Source organism: Sphaeramia orbicularis, chromosome 10 (genome assembly GCF_902148855.1).
Source record: "Sphaeramia orbicularis chromosome 10, fSphaOr1.1, whole genome shotgun sequence".
Taxonomy (NCBI): Eukaryota; Metazoa; Chordata; class Actinopteri; order Kurtiformes; family Apogonidae; genus Sphaeramia; species Sphaeramia orbicularis.
Window position 1 is genome coordinate 15,719,885 of NC_043966.1, and position 20,535 is coordinate 15,740,419.

The 20,535-nt window shown below is 36.2% G+C and overlaps 1 protein-coding gene across 1 annotated transcript; it reads right to left on the minus strand.

Moving 5' to 3' along the window:
• Positions 1–1,593: 1,593 nt before the first annotated feature.
• LOC115426792 (C-type lectin domain family 4 member M-like) lies at positions 1,594–14,947 on the minus strand. Its single transcript, XM_030145027.1, has 5 exons — positions 14,875–14,947; positions 8,977–9,498; positions 7,578–7,720; positions 7,379–7,488; positions 1,594–1,978 (listed from the first exon to the last, which is right to left on the minus strand). Exons 1-5 carry the CDS (start codon positions 14,945–14,947, stop codon positions 1,846–1,848), a joined length of 981 nt encoding a protein of 326 aa, XP_030000887.1. The 3' UTR covers positions 1,594–1,845.
• Positions 14,948–20,535: the final 5,588 nt, after the last annotated feature.

The window sequence follows — 20,535 nt, forward strand, 5'->3', positions numbered from 1 at the left end:
CAACAGCATAAAAAGTACCACATCTTGAACCTGTGGATCCCCACGGGTCAAGACACTAGTTCTGTTTAATGTCACTGAACTGAAGAAGTACCCGATATTTTTTACATGAAACAGTCGGATGTGAGAACAGGAACATCCACTGTCAGCTGATCGCACTAAAACAACTGTCAGTGTTTCCTGTGAAAACTGGTGACAGTAGTGGCTTTTCCATTGGACATATGCGCAAAACTTTACCGATATTTACAAAATGTCGAAAAAAACAGAAGTGCAAAATGTTGTCTTTTCCATTAAAACACAAATGCGATGACTTGTTTATTTATTATCGCAAGATGACACGAGAAGTCATTCCATAAACATGGCAACAAATTAAAATATCATGTTGATTTACAGATATATTCATTATTACTATATATTACCTCTCTATCTCGTACTAAATTAAAAAATTATTCAGTTTCCTGGTGTGTCCACACATACCGTGCCATGTTTCTTTTAAAACTCTTCTTCGCTTGTTGTAACGTCTGTCAACATCTGTTTTTTGTTGTTTTTTTTTAAGTCATGTGACTCTTCCATCACAGTTTTGCGTGATACACCCATTGCGCTACGCCCAAAATACCACTTCTTGCCAGCGCAAAAACTTTTAATTTTGGCGAAATTGTTGTTATTCCATTAGGTATATTTTTATGCGCAAGTAATATTCGCACAATTTTAGGGTCAATGGAAAAGCGACCAGTGTGTTGTATCAAGTTTTTTTCTTACTCTTTCTCATTTCACTGCAAATACCCCAAATGCTAACTTATTTCGTCTTTATTTTGTATTTCTGAGCTACAATGTGGAAGAAGTAAAAGCATTTTCTTAGTTTTATGAGTTTCTTTACTTTTGTTTGCAAGTAATTCACGTTTAAGTCAATACATGTTTTTGACCATGATTGTACATTCACTCGATTACAAAAATTTTAGCTTATATTTCCATGCGGTTTGTCATTTGCATTTCAGAGGAAAATATTTTTATTATTTTATTATTTGATTCAACTGATTCTATGTGTATCTGTTAGAAATTAAACACTATCATAATGCAACCAGGTTTAAAAAATGTTAAAACATCAAAAAAATCCCTTTATTCATTGATCTCAATTACTTATTTATTCCAGTTCTGGACAGTAGGTGGAGTATTGAGCAAACCTGAAAAAAACCGAGGGTTCAAGGGTCAATAGGAAGTTGCGCAGCCTCTATGTTGTATTTCTCTGGGTGTAAATGACTGTTTTTGTTCTTTTCAATGCTGCTATTATCTGAGGAAAAGTGGGTGACCTGATCCTTAACTCTGCGAGAAGTCGTAAAAATGGTTTAGAAAAACTATGTAATGTTAATTTTATCCATGAATAATTGTACCCGATAATGTTGTTGTTATTCTTTATTTAATTGCGATTTTTATGCTATTCATCATATTAAATTGCTGTTGTTGCAGTGACAAATATCTCATTAATCATGTTACATTTGGAATTCAGGACTTATTTATACACTGTGGTCATTCTGTTTTTATTTTAGTGAAAAATACGAGTACTTCTTGCACTTCAGTTTAATATATTTGGCAGGAATCTCTTCCAAGGTAAACCAAAACCTTAACACTATTAAAGGACAAGGCTGTAATATTCTGTATTTTTTATCACCAGCAGTAAAAAAAATATCCCATAAAACTGTCAGATCCGCCCACAGTCTGCACCGTCCAGTCTCTCGGTCTGTTTATATATTATTGAAAATGTGCTGCAAATGTAGACTCCAAACGCCAAAGACAAATATTAGGACTGTGATTTAAAGTCATATGATATCAGTGGGTTAAATCTTAATGATCTTATTTCTCACAGATCCATTTCTGGTCGGCGAAACAGCCATCGTCATTCCAGTCGCCCACTGGTGAGTTTTGCACTATTTCTCCACAGTCCTGTTCCACAAACTTGTTGTTCGGCTGCCCAGGCTGCCAGTACCTGAAATATACAAAAACGGACACAGAAACCAGTCAGAAGCTTTTTTTTTTCTTTGCAAACAATCACTGTTTCATAACTGCTGACTGAAGTTAAGATAGAATCATACTTTGAAAAAAAGTTGCAGCCCACTCCGCTGCTTCTAAATGTAAAAATCGTCTTTTTTTTTTAACCACGTCTACATTATTAATACTGCAGTCACATCACATAATGAATTTTGCTGAAATCAGTGACTCCACTTCCACTTCCTGTTTTACCATGTGGATGTTTGAGCTGAATGTGCACTACGTTGCTCTAAATATGTATTTAATTTACTGCACAGCAAAATCAGCAGTGTTATTTTTATAGTGTTGATTTCGGTGGGGTTTTAAAGATAGGGTAGGAGATGTTTTCCTGGAGCTTTTTTTTTTTTTTTTTACTATATTACTTAAAATCCTCTTCACACCCCGATTGTAACCAATTAATTAAATGCTCTAACACAAAAATAAAAACTTTTAGTCACCTGCGGAACGAACAGGACTGAAAAAACACCATCCAATCATTTTAACCGGCCCATCGAAATGATTGAATGGTGATATGTCGATCAAATTCAACTGCCATTTGGCCCTCCCCCCCTCTGAGAGTACAATCCAGTATTCTGGAGGTGTGGCTTCAGGAGGGGGGAAGTCTGAAGAAAGGGGTTTGGACTTTTGAATTGTGTACTTTCAAAATGTAGCTTGCTCGAACCATTTTTCCAGGACCTCCTACCCTACCTTTAACTCTTGCAGTGTTAAAGAGCTCTATGGGCGGAGCTAGTAGTACACATGGTCTTAACCAGGGGTGTCCAAATCCAGTCCTCAAGGGCCGGCATTCTGCGTATTTTAGATAGTTCCCTCTTCCTGCACACCTGGTTCAATTAATGATCAGCTCATTATCAATCTCCACAGAAGTCTGGTAACAATGTGATGGTTTCCAGGTGTGCTAGAAGAGGTCAAGGTTTATTTATATAGCATACTTAAAAACAGACACTACTGTCCCAAAGTGCAATACAAAATCATGAAACAGGATAGGAGTAAAAGACAATAAATAGAATAAAACACTACTGGCATATAGTTCATGCATTAAAAATATTAAAACAATAAGTAAAGACACTAAAGACAATACCAGGGAAATATCGAAAACATGCAGGATACCAGCCCTCGAGGACCGGATCTGGACACCCCTGGTTTTAACCCATAAAGACCCAAACATTCGCCAAAACCATCTACTGATGTAAATAATGAATGACTGATGATTTAATACCTGTTGATCCACTAAAACTATCGATTCATGTAAGTAATTGGTGTAAAATACAGTTTGTCATCTTTTCATGGTCATCAGATATGACTCATTTGGACATTCAGTGGCTCCGTAGTTACCGTGGAAACACCATCATCTTCTACAACACTGATTCACCAGTAAAACCCATGGAGTTGGATCCATGAGTGGATGGAAACACTTGGTTTATGTTCAGTTAATGATAAACTTTGTTGAAAAAGTCACATTTTCTTTATTTTTCTCTGTTTCTGATATTATGACAATGAACTTTAATCTAAGCTTTTATGAACGTCTACATGATTTTTATTGAAGAAACGCCAAATACAGAGTAAATTTAAAATAAATGGTGATAAATCAAATAAGAATCGTTAAAAGAAGATAAATTCATTTTGGAATTGTGTTATTTTATAGTGGTGATTTCAGTGGGGTTTTAACTCTTGCAGTGTTAAAGAAGAGCTCTATGGGGGGAGCTAATTGTACACATGGTCTGAACCCATAAAGACCCAAACATTCACCAAAACCATCTACTGATGTAAAGGATGAATGACTGATGATTTAATAGCTGTTGATCCACTAAAACTATCAATACATGTAAATAATTGGTGTAAAAAACAGTTTGTCATTTTTTCATTGTCATTAGATATGACCCATTTGGACGTTCAGAGGCTCCGTAGTTACCATGGAAACACCATCATCTTCTACAACATTGATTCACCAGTAAAACCCATGCAGTTGGATCAATGAGTGGATGGAAACACTTGGTTTATGTTCAGTTAATGATAAACTTTGATGAAAAAGTCACATTTTCTTTATTTTTCTCTGTTTTTGATATTATGACAATTAACTTTAATCTGAGCTTTTATGAACGTCTACATGATTTTTATTGAAGAAACGCCAAATACAAAGAATAATATTATAATAAATGGTGATAAATCACTTAAGAATGGTTAAATAAAGAGAAAAAATAATTTCAGAACTACCACAAAAGTAACACTGGGTCTTTGTGGGATAACCTTTCCTGCACAGCAAAATCAGCAGTGTTATTTTTATAGTGTTGATTTCCGTGGGGTTTTAACTCTTGCAGTGTTAAAGAAGAGCTCTATGAGCGAAGCTAATTGTACACATGGTCTGAACCCATAAAGACCCAAACATTCACCAAAACCATCTACTGATGTAAAGGATGAATGACTGATGATTTAATAGCTGTTGATCCACTAACCCTATTAATACATGTAAATAATTGGTGTAAAATACAGTTTGTCATCTTTTCATGGTCATCAGATATGACCCATTTGGACGTTCAGAGGCTCCATAGTTACCATGGAAACACAGTCATCTTCTACAACAGATTCACCAGTAAAACCCATGGAATTGGATCAATGACAGCGGATGGAAACACTTAGTTTTTGTTCAGTTACTGATATATTTTGCTGAAAAAGTCACTTTTTCTTCAGTTTTCTCTGTTTTTGATATAATAACCCACAACATTAAATTTTAAATCACTTAAGAAAGGTTAAATATAGAGGAAAAATTCATTTGGAAACCCTGGGTCTTCATGGGTTAATGCAGTCTTATTATTGGACCTCATGGGGATGGTCCCAAGGCCACAGGGCATGGCTAATGTCAGGTTGTCGTAGTCAGTTTTGCTGTTGTTCTACCCTTTTCTGTCCATGGTGCAGTTCAAAATGCTGTTTTTTATTTGCCATTCTGTTAGATTAGGATGTTACACCATGAGTAAAGCAGGCTGCAGGGTGGATAAAGCTGTGTTCCTCTGTTGTAGGTTTATATTAAACAGTGATGCTCTGCAGATAAAGCCATTCATTTGAAAAGGAGCTGCTCTGGAAAAGACCAGCAGTTGAAGAAAAAGAACCAAAATTACACGTAAATATACAAAGTCCATGAAATCTCTGCATACTATGACTTAAATCCATGTTGGTACAGAGCAAGTTAGCTTTGCTCCCTTTTGACATAGACCAAGTTAGCTTAGCTTTCTTTTAGGGCAAAGTGGCTTAGCTTAGCTGTTGATACTGTTGATCTGGCTTATTAAGAGTCTGGTCTACTTCATGTGTAAAGTGTCATGAGATAACTTTTGTTATAATATGATGCTATATAAAGAAATTTTGATGATTGATTGATACAGAATAAGTTTAGCTCACTGTTATGGAAGGTCAGTTAGCTTAGCTCCACTTTGATACAGCTCCGTATTGATGGAGACCAAAGCAAAGTTGGCTCTATGGTAAGGGTATAACGGTACAGAAAAATTTCAGTTCGGTATGTTTTTCGCTACAGGGGTCTTTGGTTTTAATACATTTTCATTACAGTGAAGGAGACAAGTGAAGGGGGGTAGGGGGTATGGGGGGGGGGGGGGTGTTCCGTAACTACTGTAAACCAAAAGTGAATTTAACATGCTTCGAACATCTAACCTGGCTTCTGTGGCCTCTGTTATCCTCTCTGTTGTCATGTCCCCCCCCCCTTATCGGTGCCCCAGCCTCAGAATAAAGTGTTGTGGGTTTGGTTTTTTTTTTGTTTTTGTTTTTTTGCAGTGGCGCTCAGAATTCAGCAGTGCAAATGTATATAGGGGAAACCCTTCACATGAGTTCTGCTTGCAGCCATCCTGCTTCCCAAGTACAGGGTGACACAAAAAAACGGGAACTTTTTAACAATCCAATAAAACCAAGAGTGATGGAAGAAAATATTTATTCATAATAATTGAAACCTTAAACCATGCCATTTAAGAAACAATGATGGAATTTTCATTTTTTTAAAATTACTTCCTGTAGATGGCGTCCTCCTGTACGAATGCATTCTTGAAATCTGCTGTTGAGATTCCTCATTGACCGCTGCAACATCTCAGCTGGGATACTGTGAATTTCATCCTGAATTCTCTGTTTTAACTCATCCAAAGTTCTTGGTCGAGTCGTGTACACTTTACTCTTGAAATAGCCCCACAAGAAAAAAATCACAAACGGACAAATCTGGCGATCTAGGGGGCCAGGGAACGTTACCGAATCTTGAGATCACACGGTTACCGAACAATTCTCGCACAGCCGCCAATGGTTACTAAAATGGGGGTGTGTTTACTTGCTCAAGGTCACTGTCTCGCAGTGCTGCCACTTGCTCATGTCTGCCAATACGCACTTCAAAAATTCCCGTTTTTTTGGGTCACCCTGTAATTTAAAAAAATGAAAATTCCATCATTGTTTCTTAAATGGCATGTTTTAAGGTTTCAGTTACTATGAATAAAATATTTTTCTTCCATCTCTCTTGGTTTTATTGGATTATTAAAAAGTTCCTGTTTTTTTGTGTCACCCTGTATTTGCGTTCTTCACATAGGCTACATGAATTTGTTCAGTACAGCTTAGTATTCTATCAAAGGCCCTGAACCAAAATGGTTCGGTACAAACGAGTGCACCGTTACACCTCTACTCTATGAACAGAATTAAGTTTGGTGCTACAGTACAGGGCTGGAGAGGCCGAGAAAATACAAATGCTTTTTAGAGTTCCACCTGTGGTCAAAAGGTAGAATAGATGATATCATAACAACTTGCAGCTTTGAGTTCTTGGCAGAACAAGACACTTCTGTACCATTCTATTCCCACCCTATCTCTGTTTACCCCGGTGGCTTTGCTTATCTAATACAGCCTAACATCAGGATTTTACAGCATCCACAAAACATATCTTGATATGTTTTGTGGATGCTGTAAAATCCTGATGTGTGCACACAAACTCCTGCAGGTTAAACTTTAAAGACTGTAGAGATTAGCAACAGTATCGCTAATGGTACCATGGACACTATCAAATGGTTAAATATTGACTCTAGAACTATTATTGATCATTTTAACACCTCAGCAGTAGTTCCTATAAACACTAGATATGTGTTGACATTAATTCTGAGGATGTTGAATTTGTTGTCTCAAAATTGTACTTGAACTTTGTGTGAACTAAAACAAGGACTCCGTAACACATGGATTTGAGCTGGGGATTTGACCACCTCTGTTCTCTATGATTTATAAAGCAAATAGGTGTTGGACTATTTCAGAGTGGTTCTTCTGCAAATCAATTTCAAGAAACTATGACATTATGTAATTAAGACCCTCTTGAACTTACGCCGTTGTGACCGGGGTCCCGTCCACCCACTTCCACTCCCCCTCAGTAAGACTGTCAGTCAAACCAATCCAGGCATTTTCACCTGAATTCAGTAATGAGTTGACGAATGCCTGTACAGTAGAACGGAGAGAAGACAGATGCATATTAATAAAATCTGATCTTTCTTTCGGTCTTTCTAGCTTTATTCTTTATTACTCACCTGTTCATCTCCGGTGTTTATGATGACCAAATCAGATCCCTCAGCGATGCAAGCCTTCCTGCTTTCCGTCCAGTTTTTCTTGCTTCCTGAGGTGAAGTAACAGCTCATGCCGAACTTCCTCCACCCCATCTGACAGTTCATACCTGCAAATTAAAGAAACAAATCCAGAAACAAAACCATCCATCCATTATCTTCCGATTTATCCAGGGCCGGGTCGCGGGGTAAAGAAACAAATCCAGAAACAAAACCAGTGTTGTATAAAGTACTGGAAAGTCATACTTGAGTAGAAGTACAGGTACCTTACCAAAAAATGACTTCAGTAGAAGTTCAAGTTACCAACTGAAATGCAAGTGAAGTTAAAGTTTTTAAGTATCTAGTATTTACTGAACTTAACCCATAAAGACCCAAACAGCCACTGGTGACCAAAAGCATCTACTGATCTAAACTGTTTAATACCTGTTGATCCACTAATCCTATCAATCCATGTCAATTACACTGGTCTACAAGGAAAATGCTTCCAGAATAAAAGTAATGAAATTTTACCACATGAGAGTCACTGATGAAGAAAAATCAAGTCAAAAATGCTGGGTGGCTGAACTTTCCAACATACAGCCTTGGGTCAAAATGAGAAACTCAAGGATTAACGAGAGAATGGGTTTGACTCAAAAGGAATATTTGTCTCAGAGCTACAAGATCTACTTCAAAACACTATCTGCACATTAGAATACATTCACCTTACAGGTTCTATTTAGTGGAAGATTTATAAAACTATTATATAAATGTACATAAACCAATATATATGTGTAATAACACTTAATCATATACCTTGAAAACATCAGCAAACCGGCACTTTTGTCATTTATTTTCCAATTAATCTTATTAAAATACGTAACATTTAGCACATTTAATGTCTGAAGCAAATCATTTCTAAAAAATTGTAGACCGGTGTAACTGGTGTAAAATACAGTTGTCATCTTTTTATGATCATCAGATATGACCCATTTGGACATTCAGAGGCTCCGTAGTTACCGTGGAAACACCATCATCTTCTACAACATTGACTCACCAGTAAAACCCATGGAGTTGGATCACTGACATTGTATGGAGACACTTGGATTATGTTCAGTTAATGAGACACTGGACTGAAAAAGTTTTTCTTCAGTTTTCTCTATTTTTGATATAGTAATCCTCGACTTTACTCTGAGCTTTTATGAACGGCTACATGATTAGTAAATTAAATGTAGAAAAATACCTGATTTTCACTGAAAAAAAACACAAATACAGAAGATAATATTGCAACAAATGTGATAAATCACTTAAATATAGAGAAAAATTCATTTGGGAACTGCTACAAAATGTCACACTGGGTCCTTATGGGTTAAATTTGTTTCAGTCTTACCTCTTATTTTTGCTTCCATCTCATTCACCATCTTCTGTAACTGGTCTCGACTGGTCTGCAGCTGCTGGTTTCGCCTCTGAGTATTGGTCAAATCATATTGTAACCTGTCTTTGGCTTTGAACAGTGAACTGTAGCTGGTTTCAAGCAGATCTCTTCTTAAGTTTAGGTAATCGAACTGTCTTTGCAGCCGGTCTTTTTCTCTCCTCAGTGCAGTGTAATTGCTTAATAGTAATCTTAACTGATTCCTGTGTGCCTCCACTGAACTCAAACGTGTCTGTAGCTCATCTTTTTCTGTTTGAAGCGTTGCATAATTGTTCTGCAGCTCATCTTTGCTCTCAGTCAGAACATTGTGGTCAGCCTGCAGAGCATCGTAGCTCATCTGTAATTGATCGCTCGTCTGCTTTAAGATGTTGTAACTCTCTTTCAACTGGTCTTTCTCGTCGGTCAGATTATTGACACTGGCCTTGAACTCATTTCTTTCAGTAGTCAAGGCCAGGTGAACACTTTCAAGATCTTCTTTTTCTTTAGCCAGAGTTTTGTAACTGGTCAGCAACTGGTCTTTTCTTTTGTCAGGTTGTTCAGTCTAGTCACTAAAGCATCTAAATTAGTCTTTAGTTGATCTTTCTCTTTATTCAGGGTATCATTTTGGAGAAAGTGCTGCGCTTGCTGCGGAGTGTGGCGATGAACTTGATTTAGATCTGCCAAGACTGGACGGATCTTCAGTTCATCTGTGAAAAGAAGCGTCAAAAATATTTACAGAGAATAAATTAAGTATTATAGGTAGGGCTGTCAAAATTAACACATTAACGCAGATTAATCCATCATCATGATTAATCTGATTCAAAATTTTAACGCAATTAACCCATCTACTGCAGAGAATGGCTCTGAACGTCTCTGCCAACACATTTTGGGGCAGTTTGTCCAAGTAGAGCTACCGTCACGCATACGCAAATGGGCAATTGATCCGGTAGTGACAGCTTAAAATATCACATTAACGCGAAGCATACATTAGTCGGGGATTCTGTTAGCACTTTGGCTAATACGTCACTCATCTTAAGACAAACATGTTAAGTGCATATACAGTGGTGTGCAAAAATATTAGACATGTCAAATCTTAAGAAACTGGTGGTGTATTTGTTTCCCAGAGCCTGAATTTCACTTTTTTGCCATTGCAAAAGGCTAAAGGCAAATGTACTGAGAATATTTCACCTACAAATTTATCAGTCCAGTCCTTTTTTTTTTTTTTTTTTTTAACATTTACTCTAATACTTAGTGTGGCCGCCCTTGGCAACAATCACAGCAGCGCATCTTTCTGGCATTGTGTCGATGTATTTTCTGAGAGTTTCAACCCCAATGTCATTCCACGCTCTCAGAAGTTCATTCCAGACAGTTTCTTTAGAGTTTCCTTAGATTGTTGCCAAAGGGGGGGCCACACTAAATATTACAGTAAAATGTAAAAAAAAAAGGACTGGACTGATAAATTTGTATCAGTACCTTTGCCTTTACCTTTTGCAGTGGCAAAAAAGTGAAATTCAGGCTCTGGGAATAAATAAACCACCAGTTTCTTAAGATTTGACAAGTGTTCTAATATTTTTGCACACCACTTTATATTTCCTTCTTTTACGAGTCTGCTCATGCAAAATGAAACGTGATTAATATAGATTAAAAATCAGGTCAATCGTTCTGTCGGTGCGCCCCCCCCCAGGACAAGCTGAAGACCATGGGTGAAAGGGCTTTCGAAGCTGCTGCTCCTGTCTGTGGAATGCCCTGCCAGACCACCTCTGGGCCCCACAGACTGAGGACACTTTTAAAAAAAGGTCTGAAGACCTTTCTCTTCAGGAAAGCATATCTATAATCTTCCCTGTTCTGTGCATGCTTCACCTGTTTTAACTGTTTTTATCTGTCTTACTTGCTTTCTATTTCTTAACTTCCCTTTTAATCGTATTATTATACCCTGCTTGTAGCACTTTGAGGTTTTTAGATAAAATGTAAAGTGCATTACAAATAAAATGTATTATTATGATTAAAATGAATGATATTTAATCGTAATTAATCTAAATTAATCCACAGCAACCCTGTGATTAATCTGATTAAAAATTTCTGAGATATCTAGCTGCAGATGTTTTACCTGACACACTTTTGTCTACATTTCATGAGCACTTGTTGAGTTGACTTTGGAAGGTTTGACTTGTCTATGTGCTTGTTATGTGTTCGTTTTATGTAGTGGAAGTCTGTCTGTAACTATTTAATGTACTGCTGCCTGTCTTGGCAAGGACAACTCTTGAAAAACAGATTCTTAATCTCAATGAGGTTTTCCTGGTTAAATAAAGGTAAAAAAATAATAATAATAATCGTTTGACAGTACCAGTTTTGTCTACCATGTATTGATTGCTTTCCCATGCTCCATCCATTCTAATGTGAGGTTTTTTTTCTTCGTTTGGGCCTTTGTCCACATATAAATGACATTTTAGGTCATAAAAACTGAGATTTTTAATCATACACTGTTGTGTGTATCCGTTTGTGCAGGGAAAAACAAAGAGATTGGAACATTTTGGCGTCACATCCCATTTTGCTGATGTCTGTTATTGTTTGGTGTAATAAACCTGCCCCTGAAACATCAAATCAGGCGTGTGAATCAGTGTTTGACCTGCAGTAGATTGAGGTCAGTAAAGATACCTGTGGAGGGCAGATCGGACCGCTGTTATGGACAAATCCACATCCTATAAAGAATACACTTTGAAAACATGAACCAACACTTAATGAAACTTAAGTTTCTAAGTAAATTTGTTGTTCCCGCTTCACTATTCAGGACAATTAAAGCTTCGGCGTCTGCTACGGCCAACATTATACATGATATTTGCAGTTTTAAGTTCACCAGAAACAGTGACTTGAATTTTATATCAGCTTGGAATCATTTTTGTCATGTGGACGAGATATTTAGCTCAATGAAGGTGGCGCAATTGGATTATTTGTAATTATTTTTAATGCACAGAGAAAATATCGTTTATAAAAAATATCTGTGTGTGGGCTGGGCATAAGTGTTGAGTTTTTTATTATGAATGACTTACAGTTCACAATCTGTCCTATGTTTCCCAGCCAACAGGACGGCACAGAGTAATCCAAGACACACACAGCACTTCTGGGGGTTTGACTTCTCTGGAAATCTAAAGCAAATATAGCACAAAAAAAATGAACAATCTCAAGTTTTATGCACTGCACGGCCAAAAAACAAAACAAAAAAAGTCTCCACCTGGATTTAACAAAACACATAGTTTCAGATCCTTCCACTGGATAATTACTGCCGTGAATAATATGTTTCAGCGTCAAAAAGTTCTTTAATAAAACTTATACCTACCGATGTGGCATTTCTCACAGCACTTAGTAAAGTTTGAACATGAACACCCGCCTCCCTCCAAAGCCCCGTCCACTTCCCTCTGCCTGAGCTCCTACGCTCCTCTCTCCTCTCATCTGATGCACACAGAGGAAGCAGAGGTGGAGGTCCGGTCCACTTCGGTGTGTCCGTGGACCCCTCCCTCAGAAATGAGGTGCATCATCCACCTGCCGCGGGCCTGCGGCCCCTGTTCCATCAGTAAACCCTGTATTTAAGGGTGTGGTCTGTGCGGTAGGGTCAGTGTCTTCACTGCACCACGGAGATGAGGTGCCTAGGCAACGGGGGTGCGCACTGTGAATGCGTGGCCTCTGTGAATTTTCTGTGGACATTTGAGGTTTCATAGTCCATACTTTATCACTACATTGTGTGACACCATGTACATGTACCTGTATGAGTCCCACGGTCATAAAAGCTGAGCTTTATGCAGACCTGTTTAGTCCAGTACACCAGACTTCCGGACTTTTATCTCCATCCTTCATTCATCGGACTCCTGATTGTTCCCCTTAGTTGTTGTTTCTTTTAATAAATCCGTTTAATCCCTTCCACATGTGCATGTGCAGACAGTAGACTGTGGTCAGTGACAGGAGGAGCAGCGTGAGTTAAGCGTCAGATTCAGAGGGACACATATCGGATGCTGGACGGCCGTAATGGATGATTGACAGGAGGCTCAGCCAGGTTCGGCCAATTATTTCATTCAGACCGAATAAAATGATTGGTCAGACTTTTATCAGAATATATGAGAATTAAACATTTTTGAGTTTCAATACCTGGTGGATTTCTTTTACATTTTAGTTTGACACACGCTTATTAGGAGCATTTTAAGATGACAAATGAAAAGTGTAAAAATGCCACATCATACGGTAGAGCTTTAAGTGATGAAATGAGTAGCTTTTCATTCCTTAAACATCCATCAGTTTGATAGAGCATAAACACTGGACTGTGTTTCAGTGGAGACAGATGAAGTGATTACCCATCATGCCTAGTGCCTAGAGTCATGGAAAAATTATTAGACCACCCTTGTTTTTTTCAATTTCTTGGTCTTTTAGTTTTTGTTTTGTTTAGTTTTTTTTAGTTCAAATTTTTACTCAGAACAGTCTCACAAGATCAATGGACAGCAATGGCTTGAAGCACACTGTTCTCTCTCTCTCTCTCTCTCTTCTTTTTTTTTTTTTTGCAAAGAAATAAGGATCAATAATGCTCACTGAAAGGAACAAAAGAAAGGGGAAAAAATATGTAAATAAAGTATATAAGTAAAAATGGATAATAATAATAATGATATGAACAAGCTTGCACACATAGCCAATCACACCTCTAGGAAATAAGACAAAGAAAACTATGCACAAATACATGTATATGTACACACACAAAGTAGTATTCATAATCACAATACAAAAAAAAAAAAAAATGGAGCCTAATTTCTTGTTCATTTTAATGCCTGGTACAACTAAGGTACATTTGTTTGGACAAATATAATAATAACAAAAATAACTCATAGTAGTTTAATTTCAGAGCTGATATCTATCCATTTTCCATGTTTTCTTGATAATAACCAAAATCACTTCAGTCTTACATCATATCTATGCCATTGTACTGACAAAACAGTGCTTTTAGGCATTCCATGTTTTCTTTTCTGTCTGTTTTAGTCACATGATACACACAGAAGTTACTTCTTGATTACATAACCATTATTTTTGATGACTTTTGATGGTCTAATCATTTTTTCCATGACTGTACAGCATAAATAGATAGGGACAGTGTTATAATCTGGGGTTTATTGAAGTTTAAAGTTTGAAGTTTTTTGTTTTTTTTTCAAAGGGACAGTGCATTAATAAACACAATACGTGCTAATATGCAAGATTACTGCCGAGGCTAATTTCCATCTTTCGTCCCTACATAAAACTGCAAAATTTACGTAATACAGTCCAATTCAGTGGACTCACTCAACAGACAAATAAAACACATCATACATTTATGCTTCATTGTACACATATACATACACACAGTTTCAGAGTGCCAGATGACTTTATTCATTCACGGAAAAAATTATTAGACCATGAAAAGTCATCAAAAACAATGGTTATACAATCAAGTACTAACTCCTGTGTGTATCATGTGACAAAAACAGACAGAAAAGAAAACATGGAATGCCTAAAAGCACTGTTCTGTCAATGCTACCAACGTTTTCTACCATTTTAGTGTTTCTCTAAACTTTCTGTAAAAAGATAGTTAAAGAAAAATAAAAATCTGAATTATTCTTCACCATCATTAAACCATCAGTGTCTGTTGTTGGTTATTGAATAATTAAGTAATAAAAACATTCAGAAAAATCATCAATTTATTTATTTTTTTTTTTTTACAAGTATGCAGCATAGACCCATTTTAATAATTGGTACAAGACTCTAAATTGTCTTTACAGTGCATTGTTTCTAATATACTCACTAAAACCAAATGTGTGCTAATTATATTTTATATTTAACGCTGCGTTCTGTCCGTGGGTGAAACTGTACCTGGAGTAATGAGCCGTGTCATCGTGAGGTTCTCAAATCCTGATACGTTGTCATCGATTTCCAGTGAGTCCATGCTGATAATGACTTCTTTTTTTCCTGTTTTTCCTGTAAAATTTACACATTAGGTTCTTAAACCCTGAACTTTTGCAGCTTCTTATTGTCTTATTTGTATTGCATTGTATCAAACTTATCTGTACTTGAATAAGGTTTATTAATATATACAGAGAAAGTTAGATGCACATAGAAAAAAACTGAAAATGTTCTTTCAGTGACTGTTGATTATGACTATTTGTACTAAAGCATGCATTTTAACTATGCTGCAGGTAACATAAATTGAATTATTCATGCTATTACTGTAAATAAAATTGGAGGGAAGTAAGGATTAAATCTGATAATATACAGTCACGGAAAAAATTATTAGACCACCCTTGTTTCCTTCAATTTCTTGTTCATTTTAATGCCTGGTACAACTAAAGGTTCATTTTTTTTGGACAAATATAATGATAACAACAAAAATACCTCATAAGAATTTAATTTCAGAGCTGATATCTATCCATTTTCCATGGTTTTGTTGATAATAACCAAAATCACTTCAGTTCTATATATCTATATCAATTGCTATTAGGGGTGTGTATTGGCAAGAATCTACCGATACAATACAAATCACAATACCAGGATCACGATACATCATGATACTGTTAAAAAAGTAATTTTTTTTTGTTTCTTTTTTTCTAAGATTATTTCCTGGAACAATTGAATTACACCGGAAATATGGACAAAACTAAACACAATTTGATCAGAACAGGATCTAATGCTGTATCACCAAATTTTTCAAATTCTCCTGGTTTCCAAAGGAACTAAAATCTGCCACTCTCAGACACTAAAAGTGCTTTTAGGATGCTTCAAATAACCATTATTTAATAAAACAGTGTTAAATAATAAATAAAATACAAACTAAAAAGAAAACCAAAAAACAAAAATGAACCTCTACCATAACTACATTTGAATAAATACCTACAAATATCGATACAGTACTTTTTAATATCGATACAGTATTGTGAAATGAAAAGTCTACTCACGTTAAACCGCCCCGTTATACCGCCATTTCCGCCTATCGCCATCCGCCAGCCCAGTTCCATGCACAAACAACACTTATACCATTGATTTCCCGACCGTTATACCGCCAGCGTGATTGCCATCGAGTACACATAAATTTTAACAATGCACTGAAACAAACGCGCCAGACGCTGATCGCTACAAGCTACGAGTAGGTCTACGGAACGGCCACCGTTCATTTATCGCAGAACACTCAGTAGGTCAGGAGAGGAAGAGGACGTGGGATTAAGCCAAAGCCTCAAGATGATGGGGTGTCATTTCCCGACACGGTATAATAATGCTTAAAATGTTTCCCCACTTTAAATGATCCCTTACAAATAACAGAATCAAGATTTATTTAGAAACGCAATTAGAACGGGTTAACGGAGGCAGCATAGACATCAATAGTAAAGACATGCACATTATGGACGCAACCCGTTGTAACGCCATTTTCGCTATACCGCCAATTTGGCCGTGAACGGAAGTTGGCGGTATACGAGAGTAGACTGTACCACGATATATTGCAGAACCGATATTTTCTTACACCCCTAATATCTATGGCATTGTAATGCCAAAAACAGTGCTTTTAGGCATTCCATGTTTTCTTTTCTGTCTGTTTTAGTCACATGATACACACAGGAGTTAGTACTGGATTGCATAGCCATTGTTTTTGATGATTTTTGATGGTCTTAGAATTTTTTCCGCGACTGTATGTAGTAGGATGATCGATAATGTCTTACCTTGCTTCTTAAAAGGTGAACACTATTCTCAAAGGGTCAATATATCTGTCAGGAAAAAGTAATGTTGCGTCTCACACTTTGTTATCAAATTACACACGATCTAAAAATGTGAAGCACATGCCGTATATCCATCATGTCAGCTCACATTCTGGGTCTAATGAAATCCAAGGTCAAGTAGGTTGGTGGATCAGGCTCCAACTGTCTCCTCCTCTGGTTTCTCTTCCCTTTTCTCACAGATAAACTTCCCACTGTCTGCACAATCTCATATAAATGTAAGGAAGGTATAAATCCACAGTTCAAACACAGTCATTAGGTAAAGCTGCGGATCACACCTGCAATATAACACTATGAAATAAGATAAGAATTCATACTTTAATCAATAAATATAACATTTGCTTAATGAAATTAATACATTTAACAAATATGGAGTTGAATTAAACATTAATCATCATGTATTGATTACATTTTAAACAATATGAGTGAGGAAAATTCTATGATTCTACATTTAATAATAATATAACATCGATTCTAATCATTTTAATTCCTCTTGATTTTGATAAATTTAAATAAAGTTTAATCATACTTTCATAATTAAAAAAAAAAGTTTTTTTACAGTAAATGCCTGACACATGGTTTTCATACTTTTATATGAATGTATTATGAACAATTATGACTTTTATTTAAAGCTATAGTGAACAATGGAAATGTGGAATGTGGAAAAATACCAGATTTTCAAAAATGTAAAATACTGACCATATTACTAGAATAAATGGAGATAAATCACTTCAGAAAAGTTAAAAATAGGAAAAAAATCATTTGGGAACTGCCACGAAAGTAGCACGGAAGTAATCTTTATGGGTTAATATGGGTAAGGACAAAAAAAAAAGGAAAAACATTGAGATACACACATTGTAATATATATAACAACATTAAAATTCTCTTAACCTTGAAATAAAAGGAGTAATATAATTTTAAAATACTACAAATAGTTTTACTTTTGACTCTTTAAAGCCTTTATTTTACTGAAGAAACATAAAAAATAACAGAAATTGATCATTTATTCCCTGTAATGATGTAATGAATGAACTCCTGAACTAATAGTTAACATCAGCATTTAACACTTTTGAGGCTATTTCTATAATATTTAATATGGCTATAATATTAGTGAATAATATCATTAAGTACAATTAAACTTAACTCTTATACTTCTTGGTAAAATACTGGGAGTGCCTCAGAATTGCTCCCGTATTTGCTGAAACGCCTGAACACTATTGTTTTTAGTGAAAGCCATTAAAAGTATGTTCCCCACATCTGCGAGTCATTATTTTCACTGCAGATTTTAAGCACAAGATAACGGAGGCATATTTGGTGCATTGTTAAATATTTAAAACAGCAGGGTGACATATGTGGCATCAGCTAAAAATAAATTACAACAGCCATATTCTTCGTAATGATGGAACGTTCCAGCTCATTAATGTGTTTTTATTAGTTTCTGGACAACAGTGGCGGTTACAACACAGAGGAATGTGATGTGTCAGGTTTTATGGCACAGGTAATATGTGTTAAATCAGTTAGTTGTCTTTTTTTTAGAGGATTTATTAAGAAAAAATACACACTGAAGACAATGTCTGACTGTTAAATTATCTGAGACTACTGGAATATGCTAACTACAATAGGACTCAGGAAAAGGAAATGAAACTTCTTTAGGTAAAGAGGCAAATATTTTAAAATATGTTTGCAGTTATTTAGAACGTTTGAATTTATCAAAGATTATAATGTGAATTGTGTCTCTTACCACATGTTTAAGGGCCCCCGTTTATAAGCTGAGGACTGCTTCTAGGGTGTCCTATTACAAAATGGATCTTGTAAATGAAGTTGATTTTAACGGTTTGTAATAATTTTGTAATAAACTGAGTAAGTGAAATATTATGACCATGTTTTAAAGCCACACACACCATTATCAGCAGTTTAAATAATCAGAATCAGAATACTTTACTAATCCCAAGGAGAAAATATGATGTGTTACAGGGGTTATATGTAGTATTTCCACTTTAAAAAACTAAGAAATGTCTTAAAATTATCATTAAAGTGTTTCAATAGAGAGCTCTGAAATTATGCCATATAGATATGAACTGAATTTAATTACACTGGTTGAGATTTATGTGACCACTAGAGGAGTAGTAAGTCACTTCTTCCATGTTGATGAAAACTAAAGCCATAGGAACTTTCACTAAAGCATCAGAAAGTGACCAGATGGGATGAGAACCATTAAGAAACAACTTTTAAAATCAAAGAAAAGAAGTGATAACACGTGGTTCCAGCCACAACAAACCCCGCCCCTTGCATGTATTGTAGCTTATTTTGGCATCGATCCAGCTGATGTCATGTTTATGCATGTGCTGATGTCAGCATATCAATTACCTCTATATATGTGGCAAGTTTCAGGTAAATTGAAACAAAATTGATGGGAAAAAAAGAGTTTTTACTTGCCACTGTCACGAGTCACAAGTGTTTTGCTCCCGAAGGATTCTGTTGGGTTTCTGTAAATTGGCTTCAGAGTCTGGTTTTGACCGGCTCTACATGTAAAATGTCATAAGATAACCTTTGTTATGATTTGGTGCTATATAAATAAAATTTGATTGATTGATGTTTTTATAGACATGTGAAATTTTGCCCATTATAACTGAATGGGGGGGGGTTAAAAATTCATAAAAAATGTGAACTTTGACCTACTTTTTCCAAAATGTAATGACATCTATTCTGGGTCACTGGCAATCTATAAACCCAATTTGGTATGAATTCAACCAATAGTTTTGCTGCTAAAGTGTTAACAAAGTAACCAAACCAAAAACAATACCCCTTGCCTCCCCTTTGGGGGTGGGGTAACAAAATAGAAGTCATTGATTTTTCCACTGGACAGCTGTAAATGAAAAGAATGGAGTTTGATGTTGAAATGGCAGTGTTCTTCAACAGGGATGTCTTTGATTCCGAAGATATAAAGTTATTAGCCCAGTCCCAATTCACCCCTTAGCCCTTGCACTTGGCACTACCCTTGAAATGGAGCTCCAAGGGTTAGGAGTTGAATCATTTCCCTATGAAATGGGACGACCCTTCCAGACCTGTTACGTCATCAGCAGTCATCGATGCCGCTGTAAACAGATGCAAAAACTTTGTTTCTGAAAGTATTCATCATACCTTCAGTACTGTAACCGTCTCTGTTCCATGGGCTTTGGTCATCTTTTTGTGTCTATCAACTATACAGGGTGGGGAAGCAAAATTTACAATATTTTGAGGCAGGGATTGAAAGACAGTGTATGACCAATTAGTTTATTGAAAGTCATGAGAATTTATTTGCCACAAGAAAATTTACATAATAGAAAATGTTTTATTCTATGTGTCCTCCTTCTTTCTCAATAACTGCCTTCACACGCTTCCTGAAACTTGCGCAAGTGTTCCTCAAATATTCGGGTGACAACTTCACCCATTCTTCTTTAATAGTATCTTCCAGACTTTCTCGTAATAGTTTTGCTCATAGTCATTCTTCTTCCATTATAAACAGTCTTTATGGACACTCCAACTATTTTTGAAATCTCCTTTGGTGTGACGAGCGCATTCAGCAAATCACACACTCTTTGACGTTTGCTTTCCTGATTACTCATATGGGCAAAAGTTTCTGAAAAGGTATGGATAATAGTGTTAGGTATGATTATGACATTAACATATGTTTGGTTTCAAAACAATTGACGTAGTGCCTGCTGAGAAAAAACAAATAAATGTTCATTGTAAATTTTGCTTCCCCACCCTGTAAACCTCAGAAATGCGATCT

Bases quoted from the DNA above. Each gene is read 5' to 3' on its own strand.
- LOC115426792 (XM_030145027.1), bottom strand. From the start codon at position 14,947: ATGGACTCACTGGAAATCGATGACAACGTATCAGGATTTGAGAACCTC. The intron at 7,721-8,976 runs GTAAGACTGAAA...TTTAATTTGCAG, and splicing joins GATGGAAGCAAAAATAAGAG to GTATGAACTGTCAGATGGGG. The intron at 1,979-7,378 runs GTAAGTTCAAGA...TGTATATTTCAG, and splicing joins GGGACCCCGGTCACAACGGC to GTACTGGCAGCCTGGGCAGC.